Raw genomic sequence first — 21530 nt, 5'->3', positions numbered from 1 at the left:
CATTATCCAAATGTTCCTTTCTCTCTTTCTTTTGGCCTTTAATTTATTTATGAAATCATACAACTTCCCTGTGGGGATGAGAATCCTTAGTGTGGCTTCTGAATTTTGACATTGAACATACAAGGTGTTTTAAAATCATGAAAACATATCTAAGTTTAGATAACAGTTTTTGAAAACAATTAACAGCAGTTGAATGAACTTACCATAGTCTACCCTGGAAATAATCTATTTAGCTTCTGGAAAATTATTAAAAAATTAAGATTGGCCCTGATGGAAGTACAGGTGCTTCCAGACTCTGTAGGGTGGCAGTGATATCATCACCATGTTTCAGGTCCTGGAAGCACACTGTGGCCTCCATATGTATGCAAGCTTACATCTCATTAACCCTCTTCAGGTATTTCTCTGTATTGGCTCAGATTGGGTACTAGGTGATGGCTAATCTTTGTAGACGATGGTGCCCTTCACATTTGTTAATGTAATTGGAGGTGGCTTTGGATACCAAAAAATAGCTTTTGGGGATTATACACTAGTCCTGCTTTCTACATCAAGATAATCCCCTTGGCTTCCTTTTTGTGGCAAGGTCCTCCAAATTTCAGCAGAAATTAAGACTCCATTTCAGGTGGCGAGCGAAGGTCAAAGGCTTCCCAACTGCTGACAAATGAGTAATACAGGCGGTGTTGTCTGCGGGGTGGATGGGTGGGGTGGATGTCAAAACATGCAAAATGGCAAGTGCAACATCACAATCACCATCTTACAGATTTTGGCATCCTCTGCTGATGCCCACGAATACAGTCAGCATAGGTATAAGCAATATGGTTCCATTTTAAGTATTTCAGTAACTTTGACATATTATTTCCTTATTAGTTATTTATAGGCTTGGTTCACACATGGAACCAGAGCTAAAATGGAATGTGGCTTATGCATTTTGTGCATAAGCAAATTATAGCAACTCAGCCCTTGTTTTAGTATATATGAATTGGGCTACCACCATCTTAAGCAATAAAATGGTTTATTGGTTTGGGCAGAAAATAATATGCAAGCACAGTGCTTGGCTCTGAGTTACAATTTAATGTATTGTATGAACCCAGCCACTGTGTTACTGACCCTGAAAAAAGTATAATGCCTTTTTGTCACATCAGAAAATCAGTAAACCATACTGATTTTAAATTCAACTTCAGTTTTAAAAATGAGTTCAAAATTTGCCTTGGGAAATTAAAAAAAAGTCTTAACCTGGTAATGGAAAGATTACAAAACAGGCAGCAGTTGAGTTTCTCTAGTACAGATGGCCAAATCTGCCAATTTTGATTTTGCTTAATTTCATTTTTCAGCATTATTTATTTCATCTCATAACTATTTCAGTCTGCAGGGTTTTTAAATGTCCATGTTAGCATTAATATGCACATTTATGCAGGCACTTTTCCCTACTAGGCATTTTTGTGCTTAATTTTCCTGATTTATATATTCCTTGCTCAGAGTTTGTCCTTAACATAATGCATTTTGTATGCATTTTAAAATACAGGAATGTATTATCACTGCATTCTGGTTTGCACATAGAATGAGGTATAATCTGAGTAAATTACACATCCAAATTCTCTGCAGTCCACATTCCAATTACAAGGGATTGCCACTAGAAAGATTCTTTCCTCAGAAGCCGTACATCACACATAGAAAGGATCTCTGAGAATAACCTCATGATCCAGGGAGGTCTGTGCAGTAGGAAGTGATCTGGTCCCAAGATGTAACCTCCTGGATTGCCAGGATACGTATATCTGAGGTTTATATGGGAGTTTGCTCATACATCCTGAGGATGGGGTGATGGTGGTGGCACAAAATCCAAAATCAGGAAGGGTGGCTTAAGCTAAAATAAGTCGACTGCTGATCTACCTTGTGGCAGGATGTTCTCAGCATCAGGATCTGTGGCTTGGTGCACCTGTCTATCAATGCACTGTGCTTGTTATCTGAATTCTGAGGTTACCATTTCTCTCATTCCTGTTGGTGGAAACCACCATGGGAACCTGGAGAAGAAAAATGATAAATAATTCCAGTGCCCTCTAGTGGATTTCAAACAAACAGATTCTAGTAGCCTTCAAACGTAAAAATTCAGTCGTTTTTTTTTTTCTTCCTCAAATGGAGGCTGATAACACATCCCACAGATGGATTGTTTTCTGGTGCATCTCTATCACATTGTGTAGCTGTTGGGACTGATATTGCTGTTTTTGGAGGCAGGAAGTCAGAAGGAAAGGAGAGAAGGAGACCAATTTAGGGCAAAAACGCCCAAATTGAGCAGCATAAATAAAATATGAAAAATGCTGCCTAATTGATTCTATTATTCTTACTAACAGCAGTGTGGCAAGATGAATATCTTATTTGGAACAGTGAAAGTGCTGACTTCCTTGCTAATTGACACCTACTCCTTAGGTCACACCAGACCCATCTGATGGGAATGACCAGATGGGATGGGCCTGGAAGTGCAGATTAAACTGAATGAGTGAAATCAAGAGTGGGAGCAAGAGGACAGGAATTATTCCATTAAGGTTATACAAATAAATGGGAAAGAACAAGATGAGAGAGCAGAGAAAGAAAATAATTGGAACATTCCAGGTTTTTCAGATTTTTAAAAAAAAATCTTTTTCTATTTTAAACTGGAAGCCATCCAGAATTGTTCTAAAGCAGGGTAGCCTCCAAATCTAATGAATAAAATAAAATAAAATAAAATACATATTACTTGCTAAATGTAATAAGAGGGCTATATGATGGCAGTAAAGCATCATGAGAATAAACATGATTCAGCAGGGAGAAAGGCAAGGATTTGTGATTTTTTAAAATGTATTTTTGAATAAATATATAAGAAATGTGTATCCTGATGTTTTAGTTGGGGACATGAATCTACCTGGACCTTTTTATGCAGACAGTGCTGTGTTGCTGGCTGAGCACATGAATGATTTGTAGCAAACAGTACAGTAGATAGATTGTATGATGCAACAAGGAGTATAGAATCAAAAAATAATGTATCAAAGACAAAGGTAGTAGTTTCTGACAAGAAAAATAGAATGAATTATTGCCAGGTGTACATATATAACAAAACACTAAAGCAAATACATGAACCTGTGTACCTTGGTAGAATATTTACTAAAACGGGGAAACAGATGGAAAGATTTTAAGATATACAACCGCTGGTTAAAAAGTAGTGGTAGTATGTGGTCTATTTATGGGGAATGAAAGTTTGTCAATAGAAGTCAAAGTGTCTGCCTATAGGAATATGCTTCTGCCTACTTTATTACAGGAGAGTCAGAGTTGGGTTTGTCAGGAAAAACATAAAGCAAATTGAATGCAGTTGGAATGAGTTAAGGGGTATGCATATGCAGTAAACAAGAAGACGTAGGTCAAGAAAGAATGATTGATGAATAAAGGTGGATTGAACACAAAGGTGAGTGGGCAGTGTGAAGGAAATATGCTGAGTTGGTTTGGTCACATAGAGAGAATGGAAGAAGATCAAATCACAAAACAAATATGTGATGGAAGAGTGAATAGATTGAGAGGAAGGGGAAGTCCAAGCAAGTTGTGGTTAGGTGGACTGATGAGATCCCCAAACAAAGAGAAGTAGAATGTTGAAAGAAAAAGGGGAATAGATGAAGTGGTTTAGGGATATAATGGAGGTAAGGATGGTTTGCAAGGATAGAAAGCGAAAGTTGGCTAATTTCTTTTATTTTATCTCATGCTTTAATTTCTTTTGCTTATTCTTTACTCTCTTTCTATACTTTGCATAACAGTGTTTACCCCGAAAGGGAATACCATGATGGGTACCTATGTATGTATGCATTCAATATATATGGCCGCCCTTCTCAACAAGTGACTTTGGGCAGCAAACAAAATTAAAAATAAAGTCATAACAATTATAATAATACAAAATTAAAATACATAGCAGCCAAGAATAAATCATACACCATAATCACTAAACTAACCAAGAAATGGGTCCCTACACACACTTTCTTCTTTTTTAACAAATAAAATAAACTGATTAGCCAACCAAAGAGCTTATTAGAGTTGTGGGATGAAAACCTTCCTAGAGCTAAACTAAGCAGCTAAATCTCTTTGAAATCACCTATTATTAACAAAATTTATTTTTTTGCCTGGAAGTAGAGCAACTATAACTTCCTTCTATTGCTGGTTTGACATTTTCTCAACTGATTTTCCCAATCAACTTTTCAAATCCATGAAAGGCATTCCAGTTTGACTCTTGTGAAGAAGGAGAAGAATTTTACATATGCTCAGAGACATTCAAGATTAGATACCATACTTTCAATAAATAAGGGCAGCACGTTAGCTGGAAGTGTTGATACAGCTTTGTCAGAACTGCACTTAGCTTCCTGTATACTGGACAAGAGTTCTATTTCTCCTTAATGCCTTACTTGAACCCCTCGTGCAGTTTTTCCTCTTGCACTGAATGTGAACCAATCCACTTGAGTTTACGGACACATTTGTCAAGCCGAGTCTAGACACTTGGCAAACATTTGTTCCGGGACACAAACATTTGCCATTTACTGCAAACTGCTGAGGAACAAGGTTAGCTAACATTTAGAAACACATTAGCTAACTCAAGTTAATCACCCATTAATTAATCCAAGTGCAAACGGAGACAGAAAAAAACTGCTAAAAAAACCCTAAAGAAGGGAAGAACACATGTAGCACAAAGAGACAGGAATGTGTTGATACAGTCCTCAAGTAGAGAAGGACTATACCACTTCTTGCCAAAATGGAGAACATTCTGGCCTATCTCCTTCCTTGCTGTATGCAGTTACATAACTTGATCAATGATGTGAAATGTCCTATGTTCATCTCTTTTTCACTGAATCTTCTCCCCCTTTCCCCATTTTCTGATAATCCCTATCTCTACTTTTGTTTGAAAGGTGTTGTGGTTGCTGAGAAACTGATGATGGGAAAATGTTTCCATGGCTTGCATAGGAATTAGCTCAAGATTTCTGAACTCTAATGGAGAAGTCATAGAGAAACTTCTCTGAAAAAGCATAGAAAGTGCAAACCAGTAAAAATACCTGTCCAAGCTTGTTTTCTTTCCTAATCAAATGTATGTTTATGAAAAGAGGGAATTGGCACGTATTTGGGCTTACTGGGATAAGGGAAAAGAGAAACAGTTGCCCTATGTGCAGTTATTATTCTGCTTTTTCCCTTGGTGAGAAAGAGCTTGCTCCCCCCTTTCAGTTTTTAGTCAATGAAGTTCATAAAAATGATTGACCCAACCACAATTTTTAATTTTACAAAATATTACTTTGAAGATTATAAACTGTTGTAAAGATTATTAAAGTAACTGGATGTGCTTTCAACACTGAAAGGTGTTTTAGACCAGTGTTTCCCATCTTCAGCAACTTTAAGATGTGTGAACTTCAACTCTTGGGATTCCCCAGCCAGCGTAGCTTAAAGTCCACACACCTTAACATTGCTGTGGTTAAGAAAGACTGCTTTAGATGAAAATAATGGGGTTTTTTTTCTTCCTATGTACCTGCCAAGATCAAAATCTGTTCCTTCTTGCCTGCTTTGTTCACCTGGACATAGCTAGTTTTTAATTTGAGCTCATTCTGCCAACTCTTTTCTGTGTCAGGCTGGCCCAGACATAAATGAGGGCACTTCTGGTTATTGCTGGCAAAGAAATTCTTCTATATTTTTTTCTACCAAATCCCATTCAGTTTGACAAAAGATAAGTTTTAGAAATTCATTCAGAGAATAAAATTACAAGGAAATTCTCATGGTTGGAATATGGCATTCTTGCATTTCGTTACAAGATGGCCAACAAGTATATTTTTCTCTGATTAAAATGTTCTCCACTCATCTTTGAGTTGGCAGAAAACAACATGAAATTTGCTGTTTCTACTGCCGGTCCCTTTCATGCCTCTATTGCTTGTTTCATGTCACTGCAATCATTTGACTTCAGATTTTATAAACCTTGATTTTGCTCTCAGAGGGTGTCAGAATAAGAGGGGAAAGACTGTTTCAACTCTGGGGCAGCTAAAGATGACTTCAGCCTGCCTCATTCATGGATTGGAGATGAGATGACAGCAACATGGGAAAAAAAAGGTTGCCAGGGCATGCTGAGGCCATGGCTAGTCACAAGTAGGGAAAGGCCCTCTGCTCTGTCATTCAATTTAATTAAACCCCAGGGAAAGACATCATGGCGGAACATTTGGCATGGTTTTGGTTTTAGTAGTGGTGCTATTATCTACACTTAGAGGGAACTCTGCCTGTGAGAAATTATCGGAGAATGTGTTCATGCAGTGTTTCTCATGACAAACTTGGTGAGTTTTCATAGGACCATTTGGGCTGGGACCAGCTCCACTTTGTGCAATGGTTCCACTTTAGAGTGAACCATCCAATGCTGAAGAGTAGTAAAAATAAAGTAGCTGTATTATTCTCCCAATGTGCCTCCTGTTCCCCTCCAGACATCCCCTCAATTCCTTCCGACTTCTCTTTGCTTTAAGCATTGCTGAGTCAGTTTGGGACTTTGCTTTTTTACTGCTTCCAAGTACAGTATCTCTGACTTTCTGCCCACTCGTTCTATTCACAGGCTGCCACCTCTTTCTCCATATGTCTCCTGACATCCCTGTTCCAGCTTCTTAACCTGAGATGCTCCTTGCAGTTCACCATCTCTAGATTTATTTCCTGACTATGTACTTTTTCCATTCCTCTGTCCAGCTCCAGCCTAGTTTAACTCCCTGCAAACTTTGCTTTCTACAGCTGATATCTTGCAAAGATTCTGTGATCAGGTCTCAAAATACATTCACATTTTACAGATTGTCATCACACTTCCTGATGCTTATTGTTCCCTAACTATATCTCCATATGGAGAAAAGTTCTCCAGAAGCTTGTTCCCTATTCCTGTTCAGGCAACCATGGTGCCCCAATGCTTGGAGCCATCAAACATGGTTAACAGCTCTGCAAATATCATTATCTTTATCCAGTTTGATTTATACTTCAGCTATACCAAGAGAGAGCCAAGTAAATTTATTCAGAGGTTGTAAATCTGAAATTCATTGGCACCTTCTGTATTTATTAAAATGGAGTCCATAGTCCTGGGACTATGGAGCATTTGCACTCCAAGGAAAGCTGCAGCTAAATGCTGAGAAACCCATTAGCAAATAGTTTTGCTACTTTTTTGGCAATATTTGGCACTCCTCTGCCACAATCAACTACAGTCTTCCCCCACTGTCCAAGTAACCAAGGCAATGTTTTTCTTGCTTGCTTGCTTTCTCAATCTTGTATGCTGCCATATTTCAGAACAACTCCTGGTGGTTAGCAACAGAACAATACAATAAAACATCCACAATAAATTAATAATTAAGTAATTAAATTAAAACATCCACAATAATAGTAATAATAATTAAAACCATAAATAAAAACCAGAGCATCATAATACAACAGGTGGCATCATCTTCTCAGTCCCTGAAAGTTTGATGAAAGAACTTTGTCTTTACCAACTTCTAGAATGTGATTAAGAGTGGAACAGACTGTTCCACAATATCGGGGCCATAATGGAGACACCTCCTGAGCTCAGTCCCCCTTACTTCACAAAAGTGAGGAAACACCAAGAGTTTCTCTTAAGGTAAGATGCTGGACCAGAGTTTCTCAACCTTAACGACTTTAAGATGCTGCCTGGGGTATTCTGGGAGTTGAAGTCCACACATCTTAAAGTTGCTATGGTTGAGAAATACTGTGTTGGACAGACTGATGCCAGTGGGAGAATACTTTAAAGTTAAAACCAGTACTTTGAATTGTACCAGAAACCTATTAACAATCAATTCAGGTGTTCTTCTTGGTGCCTAATACAAGCTAATAAATAGGCTGGTTCTTAGCCTTCTCCAGTGGCACACAGTTAGCTAATTGGGATTCAGAGTGAATAGATATGAATGTACAGATTTGCAAAGGCTCACACAACAGAGCAATGCATCTAGATGGGCATCCAGCTGCAGCTATAATCATGTCTCACTGCACTAGTATCCATTTGATGCGTATTTAATTAGCAGTCTGTCTAGCAGTCTCCTTTACATCTGAATAGGCTGAACTTGGGCAGAGTGGCTTAACTATCTGACTAAAAGGACACAACTGCATAAAAAACACCAGCACTGTGCAGTAAAACCATCAGTATTACCTAAACTATCTGGCCAATGGGGTCTATACCTTCTTCCTCTTACACAGAGTAAATTATTATTATTATTATTATTATTATTATTATTATTATTATTATTATTATTATTATTATTTATTAAACTAGTATGCTACCCAACTCTCACTGACACTGGGCAGCTCACAACGATCAAAGAAATTACAATAAAACATAAAAAATAAAGGTAAAAAAGGTAAAATGATGGCCTTTCTTTGCCCTCAGTGATGTCAGTCAGGTAAATGTGATGGGCTACATGCATTGTGATGCAATTATGCTCACAGTGTCAACTCTGATCCACTGATCCACTGATCCAACTCTGATCCACAAAGATCGTAAGGTGAAAAAGGGATTTCAGGTTTTGAAGTATTTCTTCTGTGCAGTCTGGGAGCACTTACATGGGAGCAGGAGGGAATTCTTACGATATTCCCTCCTGCTCCCATGGCAACTTTTCCAATGAAATCATTTTTTTAAAAAATGTAGCATGAAAGTGGAATGGAAAGTGGAATAGTATTTTTGTCCAAGGTATAGGTTTACAGCCTAAATGTAAAAATGTGGTATAATTAGAGCATATCGCCACCTAGTGGCAAACCTGAGTCACTTCCTGATTATTCTTTTAGAAATACTCCAACAGTTTTCCAGCCCATTCTGTTCCATCCCCAGTTGACTTTGTTTTGCTGCTGTTACTACTGCTGTTATACAAGGCAGGATGAGATTTCTGAGCTGCACCAAAGCTATTCTTGGCGCTAAAATGCCATCCTGCCCTAAGTGAAGGACACTCTCCAACATTTTCACAGTTGAAAATAAGAATGTAAGGATTTACCTTGTACAGGACCTCTGTCCATTTGTACCACTGTTATTCACACTGATTGATGGTGGCTCTCTGGGAGAGATTGCAAAGCATAAACTCTGTCATGGAACAATGGCCTCTCCTAGAGCTCTGGCAGAGGGACACTGTTGCTCTACCCCAGTTCTCTAATCAAGGTTATCAGCTTATTTATTTTATTTATTTTATTACATTTATCATGGCCACACACTCCAAAAGACTCTGGGTGGATGGATACTTGTATGGATACCAATCCTCATATTGCCCATTGAAGAAAAATTTTATGTGTTACTTTCATTCATTCTGCAATCATTTATTCTCAACTGGTTTCTGAAGTAAGAGGCATTGGTTAACTGGCCAGAATTGTCATTTTATTCACTTGTGCATGGCACATTTATCCATTCTTAACTTAAGCATGATTTATAGAGTTAACTCCATCTCCTAAGAAAATGACGCACTACCCTTAAACTGATTAAACAGCCTAGGTTTGTACAATACATTGGGCTAAAGTACACATTATCAGTGCATTTGAACTTTGGTGTTGGAGAAGATTTTTAAGAATATTGCTTTGGATGCTGACAACAGGATGGCAAGCTATAAGTACTTTAAATCAATTAATTTTGTAAGAAAGAAATGAAGATAATGATACTGAGATGTGACTGTCAGTCATATTAAACAGATAAAAATACTATAGTGCTAATCTTCCCTATGTATATAGTCTGCCAACGACGTTCACAGTGCAGTGTTTATGTACACTCACAAAAGGCCCAGTTAGAATAGACGACTTCTAGTAGGAGTACGTAGGTTTGCCATCATAGTCCATTAATTCCTATGACAGTCAGTTGGAAGGATTTTGATAAAATAAGCAGCGGCTCCTCTTTAATTGAGCTGCATGAATTATTTCCCATATTAAAAAGTATTGTATTTTGTTCCATTTTAGAGAAGGAGCTCCACTGTGATCATGGGAGAACAGGATATATTGCTTTAAATTGATTCTTCGTTACTACACAGTACCTGCATCCTCCTAAAACAAGGAAACGTGCTTAAGTTTTCATTTAGGAAAATGTATGAAAGTTTAGCTCATTGAGCAAAGAATTAATATCTCAGGCTGTACAATTCAGTTTATAAGAATGATAGGGAAAAGATGGGGGCTGAGGGTAGGGGAGACAAAGGACTAATATGGATGAAGGAATCACCTTTCATCTGATCCTGTCATCACTTCACATTTTGCGCATTCTTTCTTCCTGGCCTCCAGGTATATCCGAACCATGTATCTGGGGATCCAAAGCCAGAGGCAAAAGGAACACCAGCGGCGCTTTTACTGGGCTATGATGTACGAGTATGCAGATGTCAACATGCTGCGCCTCTTAGAGACCTTTCTCGAGAGCGCCCCACAATTGGTGCTACAACTCTGCATAATGATCCAGAAGAACCGTGCAGAAGCTTTACCATGTAAGTGATCTGACTGGAGGTGCTTGTTTTCAGGTGTCAAGGGACAACTTTGGATTTGTCACCCAAGTATAAGGTTCAGCGGCCTATAAGGCCCTCCACATTTGTCAAGGGCAGTTCCCCCAACTGAAGAGAAGATATGTATCTCAGGGTTGAACTGTGGAGTCCTTGGTGCGCTCTGAGTTGGTTGTTTGCTTGCAGATGTTTCATTACCCAACTAGGTCACATCATCAGTGCGCGGTCCTGATGGTTAGTCGGGTAATGAAATGTCTGCAAGGAAACAACCAGGCTCAGAAAGCACCAACAACTCCACAATTCCCACAATCCCTGAACTTCCTTAAGATTAAAGAAGGTATAGCTGAGCATTTCTGAAGGCCAAAAGGCATTTCCTAAGAAGGTCTGTGAGATGGTTTCCATCCCCACTTCTGCCCTGCCCACTTTGCGGTGAATATCCTTGTGGAACGTTAAAGAGGAAGGCTAGTTGTCAAGTATAGCATTCACTCTTTCAGTACTGCATATTGGTTTTCTAGGAAGGGAAGCCATGGAGGTTTTCCAGGAATTGGAAAACCACAATCAAAGTGATTTAACAATAACAGTGCCATTTGAACAATGGAATTTTTTTTGCATGTAAATTATTGTATATAAATTTGGAGGAAGATCATCGTTCAAGACAAGTGTTTTGGATTGAATCTAACTGGATACAGTACAGTGAGAAAGAAAACTTGAACATACCTTGCAGTGAATGTTGGTCATTCATAATGGCTGGTAAGGTACTATCTCGGTTACCCATCGTTTGCCTTGGTATAGATAAGTGATCAGTTCAGTCCCCTGCCAAGAGCAGTCCAGCACTTGCTGGGCAAAAAGATGAGGAAAAAGGAAGGAGGGAGGGAGGGAGGACAGGAAGAGGGAGAAAAGAAGAAAGAGAAGAGGGTGTTAAAAAGAATATAAAATGTAGTCTACTCCAGGAGCTGGCCTTGTCCTTAGCTTCAGCCCCTGATTGATTACCCCTGAAGGAATGTGAACTCAGCAGTTCACTGCTTCTAGCATACCACATCCCATTCCCATGATTGTGTTTGTGAAGTAAGCCTTGTCAGAGAACAGGGTTTAACCCCAGTCCTTCAGTCCTGGACTTTCTTCTACCAGCTCATGGAAAATTCTGATTCTGAAATAACTGCTGATATGGCACAGCCATTTTTTCCCGCATGCTTCAAAGGACTTTGGAGAATTCACAAACTCCAGAGAATTGTGAGCTGGGCTAGCTTCTAGCCTCAGATCCTGAGGCCTTTGATTTAGATCCCCAAGTCTCTGGCAATTTATTTTTCACCTTTTGCAATGGATATTGAATTATCCTTAAATGTTTTGCAGATTTTAGACCAATGCTAGCTGGGGAATTCTGCGAGTTGAAGTCCACACATCTTAAAGTTGCCAAGGTTGAGAAGCACTGGTCTAGATGGTGTCAGCAAGCAAGGAACCAAATTATGTTTGTGCTCTTTCTCTCCCTCTCTTTCTCTCTCTTTCTCACACATACACACAAATACACACAGAGAGACACACACAAACATAATAGGAGGATATGTTTATCTGCTATTTCAATTTCCTGTTATTGTCCTGGAGGAATAACACTATTATCTCATAAGGGACCATCCTGCATAAGCTTTCAAGCATTCTAGCATCCTTATCCTTAAGATATCTTAAGACATCTTAAGAGTCTGCAAGGTCTTTATTCCTGCTTTATCCACCCTTTGGAGAGAATTAACTCAGCAGCAGAGAACTTCCTTGAAGGTCCCCAATTTAATCTTCCCTAATAACTCCTAGAATACCTAGAAGCACTCAGTGAACTGGGGCATCTGCAGGGAGGAGCTGAAAGTGTCAAGGTGGCACATAAAAAGGGACGGGGGCTTCACTCACATCATCACAACTGTCATCTTGGGTTTTTGGACCCCCACCCAGTGGATGCCCCTGCAATAGAAGATAAGAAGGTTATATACTGTTCTTATTCAGTATATGATAGTTTGTGGGGTGTCTGACATATAGAGAGTTCTGCATGGGAAGTTGGACTGTGTCAGCTCTTCAAGGTAGACCAGACAAGGATGTCAGAGTCACACTATGAATGCTAATGCTACTGTATTATTTATCTATCTATCTATCTATCTATCAATCATATTTTTATCACCGCCCATCTCCCTCATACGTGGGACTCTGGGCGGTTCTAAGGTTACAGTAGCATTACAATATTGCAAGTCTGAATGTGCTTCTCCCCTCCCTCCCTTTATCTTCATGAGAACTAGGGAAGGTCATATCTGAGACACTTTCTCAAATTACATTTCTGCTTTGGACTCAAATTTATTTTATCCCACCATTGCCTTGGTTGTGGCTCTTTCTCCTGTTCCTCTAAATTATTCCTACTGTCCATTACAGAATGAATTGTGGGGCTCTCTGTAAATAACATTTTTGAGTCTACAGAAGGCAACTTGGATGGAACAGTTAAACGATTATCAGACAGCAACTGATGGAAAAGGTTCAAAATGCTAGTCCAGACCATACATTTGTTTCATATTTTACTATGAGTTGTCCTTATATCCAGCAAAGAGTAAATGACAATGATCTCTTCTTTTAGAAACAACTTGGAGAGTTTTGAACTTGATGAGTCTGATTCTACTTTGATGAAACCGGCTACAATATTTGTAAGCTCCCATGGTCCACAAATACAGATCAGAGATTAAACATGCCTTAAACATGTCCATATTAGCATAACAATTTGGTTTACCTTTCTTAGGAATCCTGCCCCTCAACAAAGAAAATTCAAAGGATTGTTGAGGAAAGTAGAAAAAGTTGGCAATCATTTAACTTTTACCTGTGTAGTACAGAGTGATGGTAGTTTGCAAAAATAAATGGGGGGCCCAAAGTGCAATCCATTGGCTGCATGTGGCTTACCACCTTCTATTTTATGGGATGGGGCCAAATACATAGACCCTTTTATGTACTGGAGGAATGGGGGTTTTAAGGGGCTTTGCAGGTATTTAAGGCAGCCATTTATCTTAAAAATTCCTGAAACCCCTTCCAAAATCAGTGGATTGGTGGATCACTGATCTATCCCCTTTTGGAGTGCAGTGCTCAACATGTCATCCAAAATCTAGTGTGGGTCTTAAGCGGTTTTAAATGATAAGAGAGTGAAAACCCTGCATTTTATTTATTTGTTCAGTTTATATAGCCACCCATCTCACATATGTGACTCAACTGCTTTATATTTGCTGAGGCAGTAAACCTATGCATGAAGTGTATTAATTCAGATTCCAGATGCAGAGTAGCAGGACAGAAAGTGCCTCCATTCATGACAAGTTTTTTTCATATGGAAATCTGTGTGTTAAAATACGGCTACCATATCTGGACTGCAAACATCTGAACAATCACTAGATGGCAGCATAAAGTTAGTGGCTTCTCTATCTTTGTGCCACCGCCCAGTGGTCTTCCAGAGTTTTGCCACCCAGATATAGTAGCCCTAGTTAAGGAAAAGTTTAGACAGTGTTGGGCTTTAGGATTTAGTGACCTTGGTCTAGATAACAGATTTCCTGTTGTTTCACTGGCAACTTTGGCTGGCATCTTCAGAAGCAAGGTGGTCTGCTATGCAGACCACAGGCAACTGAGCAGGGATTGACTAGGCTCCTGTCTTTATAGCCAGGTGTCCTGACTTCCCAGTCAATCTATCTCAAGAGTTCATATGCAGGATGACAACATCTGTAAAAGGCAGGCTAAAATATGTTAAGATAGAGAAAAGAGGTGGAGAGATCAAGGTTAGTTAACTCTAAGGGTCCAACTACAAGCTGGTTGTTAAAGGGCCATAACTCAGCAGCAGTGTATATTAACTGGGTAGACTAATGACCTAAGCTATGCAATTTAGCCCCTTTGTTGTAGACAGATCTCAATAGAATAGCACTTTGTACATGCACATGATTCTCTAATTCCCTTTTAAAATAAACTGCTGTACTTGTGGTTACTGGATAAAATTACATTATTGACACTCTCAAAGATTTCTTATCATGCATGCATCAGAATATAAACTAAGTTTTAGATACATATCTGAGAGCAAATTTAATGATGCACCAGATCGGAGATTTTGTGCCTATTTTGTGCACAGATTAATTCAATGAGTGCCCCTCAATGGCAGAACTTCAAATAGGAGTGGGAAAAGTTCACAATTCACTTCTTTTTTCCCTAGAAAACTGTCAGAATGCTGGTTAATTCAAGAAGTTAGAAATCATAGCCACTTAGGCCATTACTGGCTTACTTGTTGTGATGTCACAGAGAAGAAATTAGCAGTTTGAAGAATTAAGACCTTTTATTGATAGGCAATGAGATCCATCATCATAAACCATCACTGCGTGTAAATTACAGTTGCTGCCTCTATAGGTGATAAAATTATGCAAATGGTAGTCGGTATTTATTACAGGTGGGATCATGTTTATGCTTATTTTTTTCTCTCTCTCTTCCTCCTCTAGATCTTTTTCGCTAACCTGACTCGCATTATAATCATGCTTCACACCTGCCCCTCAGGAGGATGATGTAAGCAACTGCGTCCTTTCTCCTGTGTCTCCAGTTTAACCCTGTGGATTTGTGTGTGTTCTCCCGGCAGGTGTATCCTCTGTGGCCTCCCTGATGTCCCTGGCTTGGGTGCTAGCCTCCTATCACAAGCTTCTCCGGGACTCTAGGGATGACAAGAAGAGCATGAGCTATAGAGGAGCCCTTATCCATCTCTTCTGGCGTCTCTTCACCATCTCATCCAGAGTTATCTCTTTTGCCCTCTTTGCTTCCATCTTCCAGCTCTATTTTGGGATCTTTGTCGTGGTCCACTGGTGCGCCATGGCCTTCTGGATCATCCATGGTGGGACAGATTTCTGCATGTCTAAATGGGAAGAGATTCTCTTCAACATGGTGGTAGGGATTGTGTACATTTTTTGCTGGTTTAATGTCAAGGAAGGGCGGACCCGATACCGAATGTTTACCTATTACACCATAGTCTTGACAGAAAATGCTGCCTTGACGCTCCTTTGGTATTGTTACAGAGATCCCAACACTACTGACTCATATGCTGTGCCAGCGCTTTGTTGCGTCTTTCTTAGCTTCGCTGCTGGGATAGCGCTGATGCTCTTATATTACGGCGTCCTGCATCCCATGGGGCCGAGAGCTAAGATTTTTGCCAGCTCCTGTTGCGCCGAGCTGCTCTGGGGCATTCCTTTGCCCCCTGACATTGAACCCATGGCTCCTCAAACCCCTGGGTATAGGGTGGCCCAGGCTACGCCACCCAGAGCGGCCACGGAGCAACAGGAGGAACTCACAGCTGACACGTGCTTACCAGTTTTCCAAGTGAGAGCTATGGTGCCATCAACTCCGTCTGGGAGACCATTCCACCCAGAAGGCCCTCTCATTAAGATAGACATCCCAAGAAAGAGGTACCCAGCTTGGGATGCTCATTTTGTAGACCGAAGGTTGAGAAGGACTATAAACATTCTCCAGTATGTCACCCCCACCGCTGTAGGCATTAGGTATAGAGATGGACCTCTCTTGTATGAATTGCTACAGTATGAATCTTCACTTTAAAAGCTCCTTTAAATGCAAATGCCCCTACACACACACACAGACATGCACACTATTACAAACACCCACCAATTAAAAGAGGGGATTTGGTGGGGGGGTGGGGGGAAGAGGTGGGTTAACTGTTTATGGTCAAGACAGCTCTGAAATAACCTTCCAATAAGTTTTCTTTCTGGTTGCTGTATGTATTTAAAGGAAAGAGAGATCCTCTATGTTTTATAAGTAAAAATGAAATGGAAAGGTTTTCTTTTGTTTTTTACACACAGGAGAAAACAAAACAACAACACAAACCAACCAGTATTGCAAACTTCCACGCTTCAGAGGTTGGAGAAAAATTAATCACTTCACCTCTGAGTTTTATATCTTACACCAAGTGTAGGACATTATCATAGGGATTGGTGCTGATTGAAAATAATAATACTAATAATAAAAAAAATAAAACAAACAAACAAAAAACCTACAACTGCCTTATGCCCTTAGGTGCTGAGTTTCATTACGTACTGTCACCTTCCTCATGCAAAATTTTTTGATTATTTTAATGACATATAAATAGATAGATAGATAGATAGATATAGTGACACATACACATAGGTGTGTGTGTACGTGTTTATACATAATATGAAATTATACGAAAGAATCAGGTAAAAAGGAAATGCCATTGCTTTTATTAGATTGGCACAACACTGGTGAAAATGATTACTCCCCAGTGAAGGAAATGCCAAGCTAAGTTTGAAGAGGGATCATGGCTATGTTTTGATTTGGCATAGAAGTTACTTTCATTTGATATACATAAGTTCCATTTCCTTGTGCCATTTTGAATGGAACTCTACGTTGACTGCATCCCTGATGCAGAAAAAAGGGGGTGATTCTTTATGATTCACTGTATTAAGCTTGAATCTCAGGGTATAATCCTCTTTTTTTTCCCAAAGCAATGAAAACCCAGGTTTTGACTTGCATCTGTTGTACAATGACCCAACAATTAGCATGGCCCAGAAGCACAAAGATGTCTCTTCTGGCATGGAGTCTGCCCAGTTCATTGAAATGGGAGGTGTTAAAAAAAGCTCCATGTGCAGAACTATTTTTGTTTCCATTGAATTGAGTAGGGAAGGCATTGTGTCTCTTTACATCTCTACTTGTTTGAAATAGTTGAACTGAGGTGCAAGTCTCCAAAAGCAAGTTATTTCATTGGTTTTCATTGCCGTTGTTATTGGTATCTATAAACTTCAGAGCATAACTGGTCTATTTGATTTCTGGGAACACATTTTAGATGGCCTTTAATTTTAAACTAAGTACCAAAAACAAGCATGAGAGAGAAGTAGTATTTGAAGAAGGAGTTTATAAAGTATTTTAAAATCCCATAACAATTTCTCTGCTCCCCTCTCCCAGTCATTCTCGGTCTTAATAAAACTCAGCATAGTAGCAAAAAGAAAGTCCATTTAAAGGTACATGCTTTGATTGGTAATTGGGCTTTTGACTACAGGCATCATTTTAAGGCTATGAAGAGGGACATAAGAATTGAATTTGCAGTGATGCAGCTTGTTTTTGTGTGAGCCTTAAAGTGATCTTATGGCATTCTCTGGTTTGTTTATGTTTTTCTATTTTCTAAGGAAAAAAGGAAAACAAAAAATGAAAATGGAGGATTGAATCTCTGTATGGAAATAACTCATTACTGATGTGTTTCTGGTGAAAATTTGGTGCTTAATATTTCTATTGTTTCTATAATTGTCATGATTTAGCCAAGAATCATTTGACTCTAATAGCATTTCTGGGGAACTACAAACACAGACTTGTTCTGATGGTGTCCTCCGCTGAATGTATGTAGAAAGGAAACCACCATCCAAACAACAACAGGACAGATTAGTATAGAATTTCAACCTCAACGTTACAGACACCTGCTCACAGGAAAACTCTACAGCTAGACTCTGCATAAAACATACTTGGTGTTTGAAGGTTAACATTTTGCTTGTTTTCTTCTTTGGCTCTCAGCTGGAATAGCAGACTATGTGTACAATATTTCCATTCAAGAATTGCTTTGTTAAAATTATTTTTTCTCTTGTCTAGGGCATCTAAGGTTTCAGTCCCTTGTCACCAATACCAAGGGACAAAAGGGGAACAAGTGAACCATCAGAAACCAATGCCATTTTTGGGGTATAGGTGAAATTTTAAAAGACACTCATAGCAACCCAAGCCAAATAGATATCTTCAGAACAAAAATTCAGTAAGGGAGAAGGGGTGTAATGATGGAGACTTTACAAACTTAACTGGTGGAAGCATTTGAAAAAGTCATACTAATGGTATATTTTTAAGCTGAAAGTTCTTTTCACCTGAATATACCTGACAGTAATACATTTTGCAGTGATGCAGGCATCATTATCAATATTATTATCAATCTGCTTCAGAAAGGGGTTGAGGATTTATTAGCAGAAACTCCAAATGCACAAAGGTCTTATTATAAAAAAAAAAAAGCCAAATGTTTACTAGTCTCAGGGCAACTAATAATTCTTTTAGACTTAGCAACTCTGGGCTTCTTGTTGAAATTTGTCCTGTGATCATCTTTTTCTCCACTGTCATATTTTTCATTTGTTCCTATTTACTGCGGATAGCCCTATTTCAGGCCCCCTAAAGGTAAAGGTAAAGGTTTCCCTTGACGTAAAGTCCAGTCGTGTCCGACTCTAGGGGGCGGTGCTCATCTCCGTTTCTAAGCCTTTAGAGCCGGCGTTGTCCATAGGACACTTCCGGGTCATGTGGCCAGCATGACGACACGGAACGCCGTTACCTTCCCGCCGAAGCGGTACCTATTGATCTACTCACATTGGCATGTTTTCGAACTGCTAGGTGAGCAGGAGCTGGGACGAGCAACGGGAGCTCACCCCGCCGCGCGGTTTCGAACCGCCGACCTTCCGATCAGCAGCTAAAATACTGTATTCATTTTTTATTGGAGGGCAGGCATGTACTACAGTACTTCAAATTCCATTCACCCAGCCAGAACGCTGGGTATTTAAATATATATAACAGATACCAGCTTGGTATTAGAGAAAATATTTGCACTCAGAGACATAAAATGCAAAGAAATACAAAATGGTTTAGGTCAACATAACAGCACAATCCTTACTGGCAGTCCTAATCTAACACTGAACATGATCTCCCTTTCTGACTTTCAGTGCAAAATAAATCTTGGCTTTTTTTCCATAGAAATGCAAAATGATAGACTGACACATTTTACCTGTAAAGATTAAAAATGAAGGCTCTTGGTAGAAGTACTGGTTCTGTGTAAATAATTCTATAAATGATTTGTCTGTGACAAAATGCTGCCAGTGCCCTATTTTTAAATTTCCTCTCCATTAACTCTGCATCAAAATAATAAATAGCAAATAAGACTGACAACATTTGCAATGCAGCAAGTTTGACTTGCAATTGTGACCAATTCTGAGGCTGAAGCTGCAATTCTACATCTTCTTACTTGGGAGGAACATCCTTAAACTCAGTAGGACCTATTCTATTTATGTATAGCAGATTACTCTGAGTATTCTTAATTACTTTTTTATTTTAATAAACCTGTTTTATCAATGCATCTTCTTTTTAGGGTATATTATTGTACAGAAAATTAAAGGAATAGAGAAGAAAGTGCAAATGTGTCTTACATATGAAGTAGTGCTTTAATTTTCAACTACAGTATTATAGAATATAAGTTTATATCATACAGTTCTAATGTAAGACACCTTAGTTCATGCCATCAGCCATAACAGTACATTCTTCTACATGAAGATGAATCACTCCATTGATTAATTTATCATAATAAAAGTGGTTCAGCCCTTTCATAGTCATTATGGGACTCTGCTATGTTCAGGTTAGATAGCAGCTACTGTCTGAAACCAGCTACACATTGAAAAAAAAAAACCAATGAAAAGAAATTCAGTGAGTAGAAAAATCATGGACTTCAGCCATCTCCTGCTATAGGCAATGCATCATACTAGCAAAGATCTATCAATCATGACAATTATTGATCTAGAAGGCTTCAGATAATTCTCCCTCTATTTTTTCTCTCTTTTTCCCATTCTTCAATTATCTTCTCCCATCTCACGACAAACTACTTCTAAACTGAAAGTAGTATAGGAGAGTAAGTCACTGATGTGTTTATTTTCTGGCTGCAGGAAGGTAGTTAAAACTCCCCATTAACTGCAGTTTAGGGCCTTTCACCACTGCTCAGAAGTGCTTTTTGCCCATCCTTGAGCTGGCAGAAAATTATACCAGCATAACATTTGCTGTCCCCATTGCAAATCTTTATCCTGTCTCTGTTGACTGTTTCAAGCCACTGCAGTCACTTGATTCCTCTGCAACGTAATGGGTGAAAAGGTTTAGCAGACCTTATACACCTTGATCTTGCCATTAGAAGATGTCAGAATAAGGGGGAAAGCACACTTTAACATAGCTGTGTGTGTGTGTGTGTGTGCACCTTTGAGTCCATTTTTGACTCCTGACAACTACCTGGACTAGTCCCTGCAGTTTGCTTGGCAAGATTTTTTGGAAGTGGTCTGCCATTGCCTCCTTCCTAGGGCTGAGAGAGAGGGACTGGGCCAAGGTCACCCAGTCGGCTTCGTGCCTAAGGTGGGACTAGGACTCATGGTCTCCCGGTTTCTAGCCTGATGCCTTAACCACTACACCAGACTGGCTCGGATTTAACCACTACACCAAACTGGCTCAGATTTAAGGAAAACCTGAATCTGTCTTATTCGTGGGTAAGATGAAGGCAATGTCACGGGGATATAGTACAAAAAAGATGTTGCCGTGGCATGTCTGTGCTGTGATCAGATGCAAGTCAGGAAAGGCCTTTAAAATGGTGTCACTTCAAGAAAGGCTTGTCTTTCTTCTATTTTGCCATAGCAGTTTTTATTTATTTATTTATTTATTTCTCAAATTTATACTACTGCCCATTTCCCCCCGCAGAGGGACTCTGAGCGGAGTCTTTTATGAGTTTTTAATGAGTTTTTAATGTAGTGGCATTTCCCCCCCAAAAAACTCGCAGCTGTCTAATATACTATTGAGAGAATTGTGGGGAAGAAGTTGGTAGCCACACAGATACGCATTGCTGCTATTATCATTGCAAACTTGACTATACTACTAAACCAATATGCTTAGGCAGCTTTCCATAACTTAGAGCTCTCCAGATTTGTTAGAATGGTTCCATCAACCTCTGTCTATGTATGCTTGGTGAACTTTTCTGAACCCTTAGAAAGCTTCTTCCATTTCCCAGTTCCACCACCTTGACTTCAAAGAGAGGTACCCCCAGCTGAGTTACTCTGATCCTACAGAGAAAATAAGTGGTGGAGGAAAAAAATAACTTCAAAACAAGATTGGTCTTGAAACCAAGTTGGCCAGGAGAGTGGGAGTAAAAGCAGGGAAAGAAAACTGAATGGCTGAGGCCTGAGAGATTATAGGAATGTGGCAGAGGAGTCACACTTTAGAACAGTCAACCAGCTGATAATCTTTTTTTTTTATAAA

The 21530-nt window shown here is 39.3% G+C and overlaps 1 protein-coding gene across 1 annotated transcript in view; it reads left to right on the top strand.

The window, feature by feature from the left end:
- The window catches only part of XKR6 (XK related 6), a 166845-nt gene extending 150784 nt beyond the window's left edge, over positions 1-16061 (top strand). Inside the window, exons 2-3 of the mRNA XM_063300923.1 lie at positions 10249-10445; positions 15073-16061. Of these exons, the coding sequence (XP_063156993.1) occupies positions 10249-10445; positions 15073-16037 (1162 nt within the window). The 3' untranslated portion in view covers positions 16038-16061. The remainder of the gene's footprint in view (positions 1-10248; positions 10446-15072) is intronic.
- The last annotated feature ends 5469 nt before the right edge of the window (positions 16062-21530 follow it).

Source organism: Candoia aspera, chromosome 1 (assembly GCF_035149785.1).
Source record: "Candoia aspera isolate rCanAsp1 chromosome 1, rCanAsp1.hap2, whole genome shotgun sequence".
NCBI classification, from domain to species: Eukaryota; Metazoa; Chordata; class Lepidosauria; order Squamata; family Boidae; genus Candoia; species Candoia aspera.
This window is presented reverse-complemented; position numbering and strand designations above follow the sequence as displayed.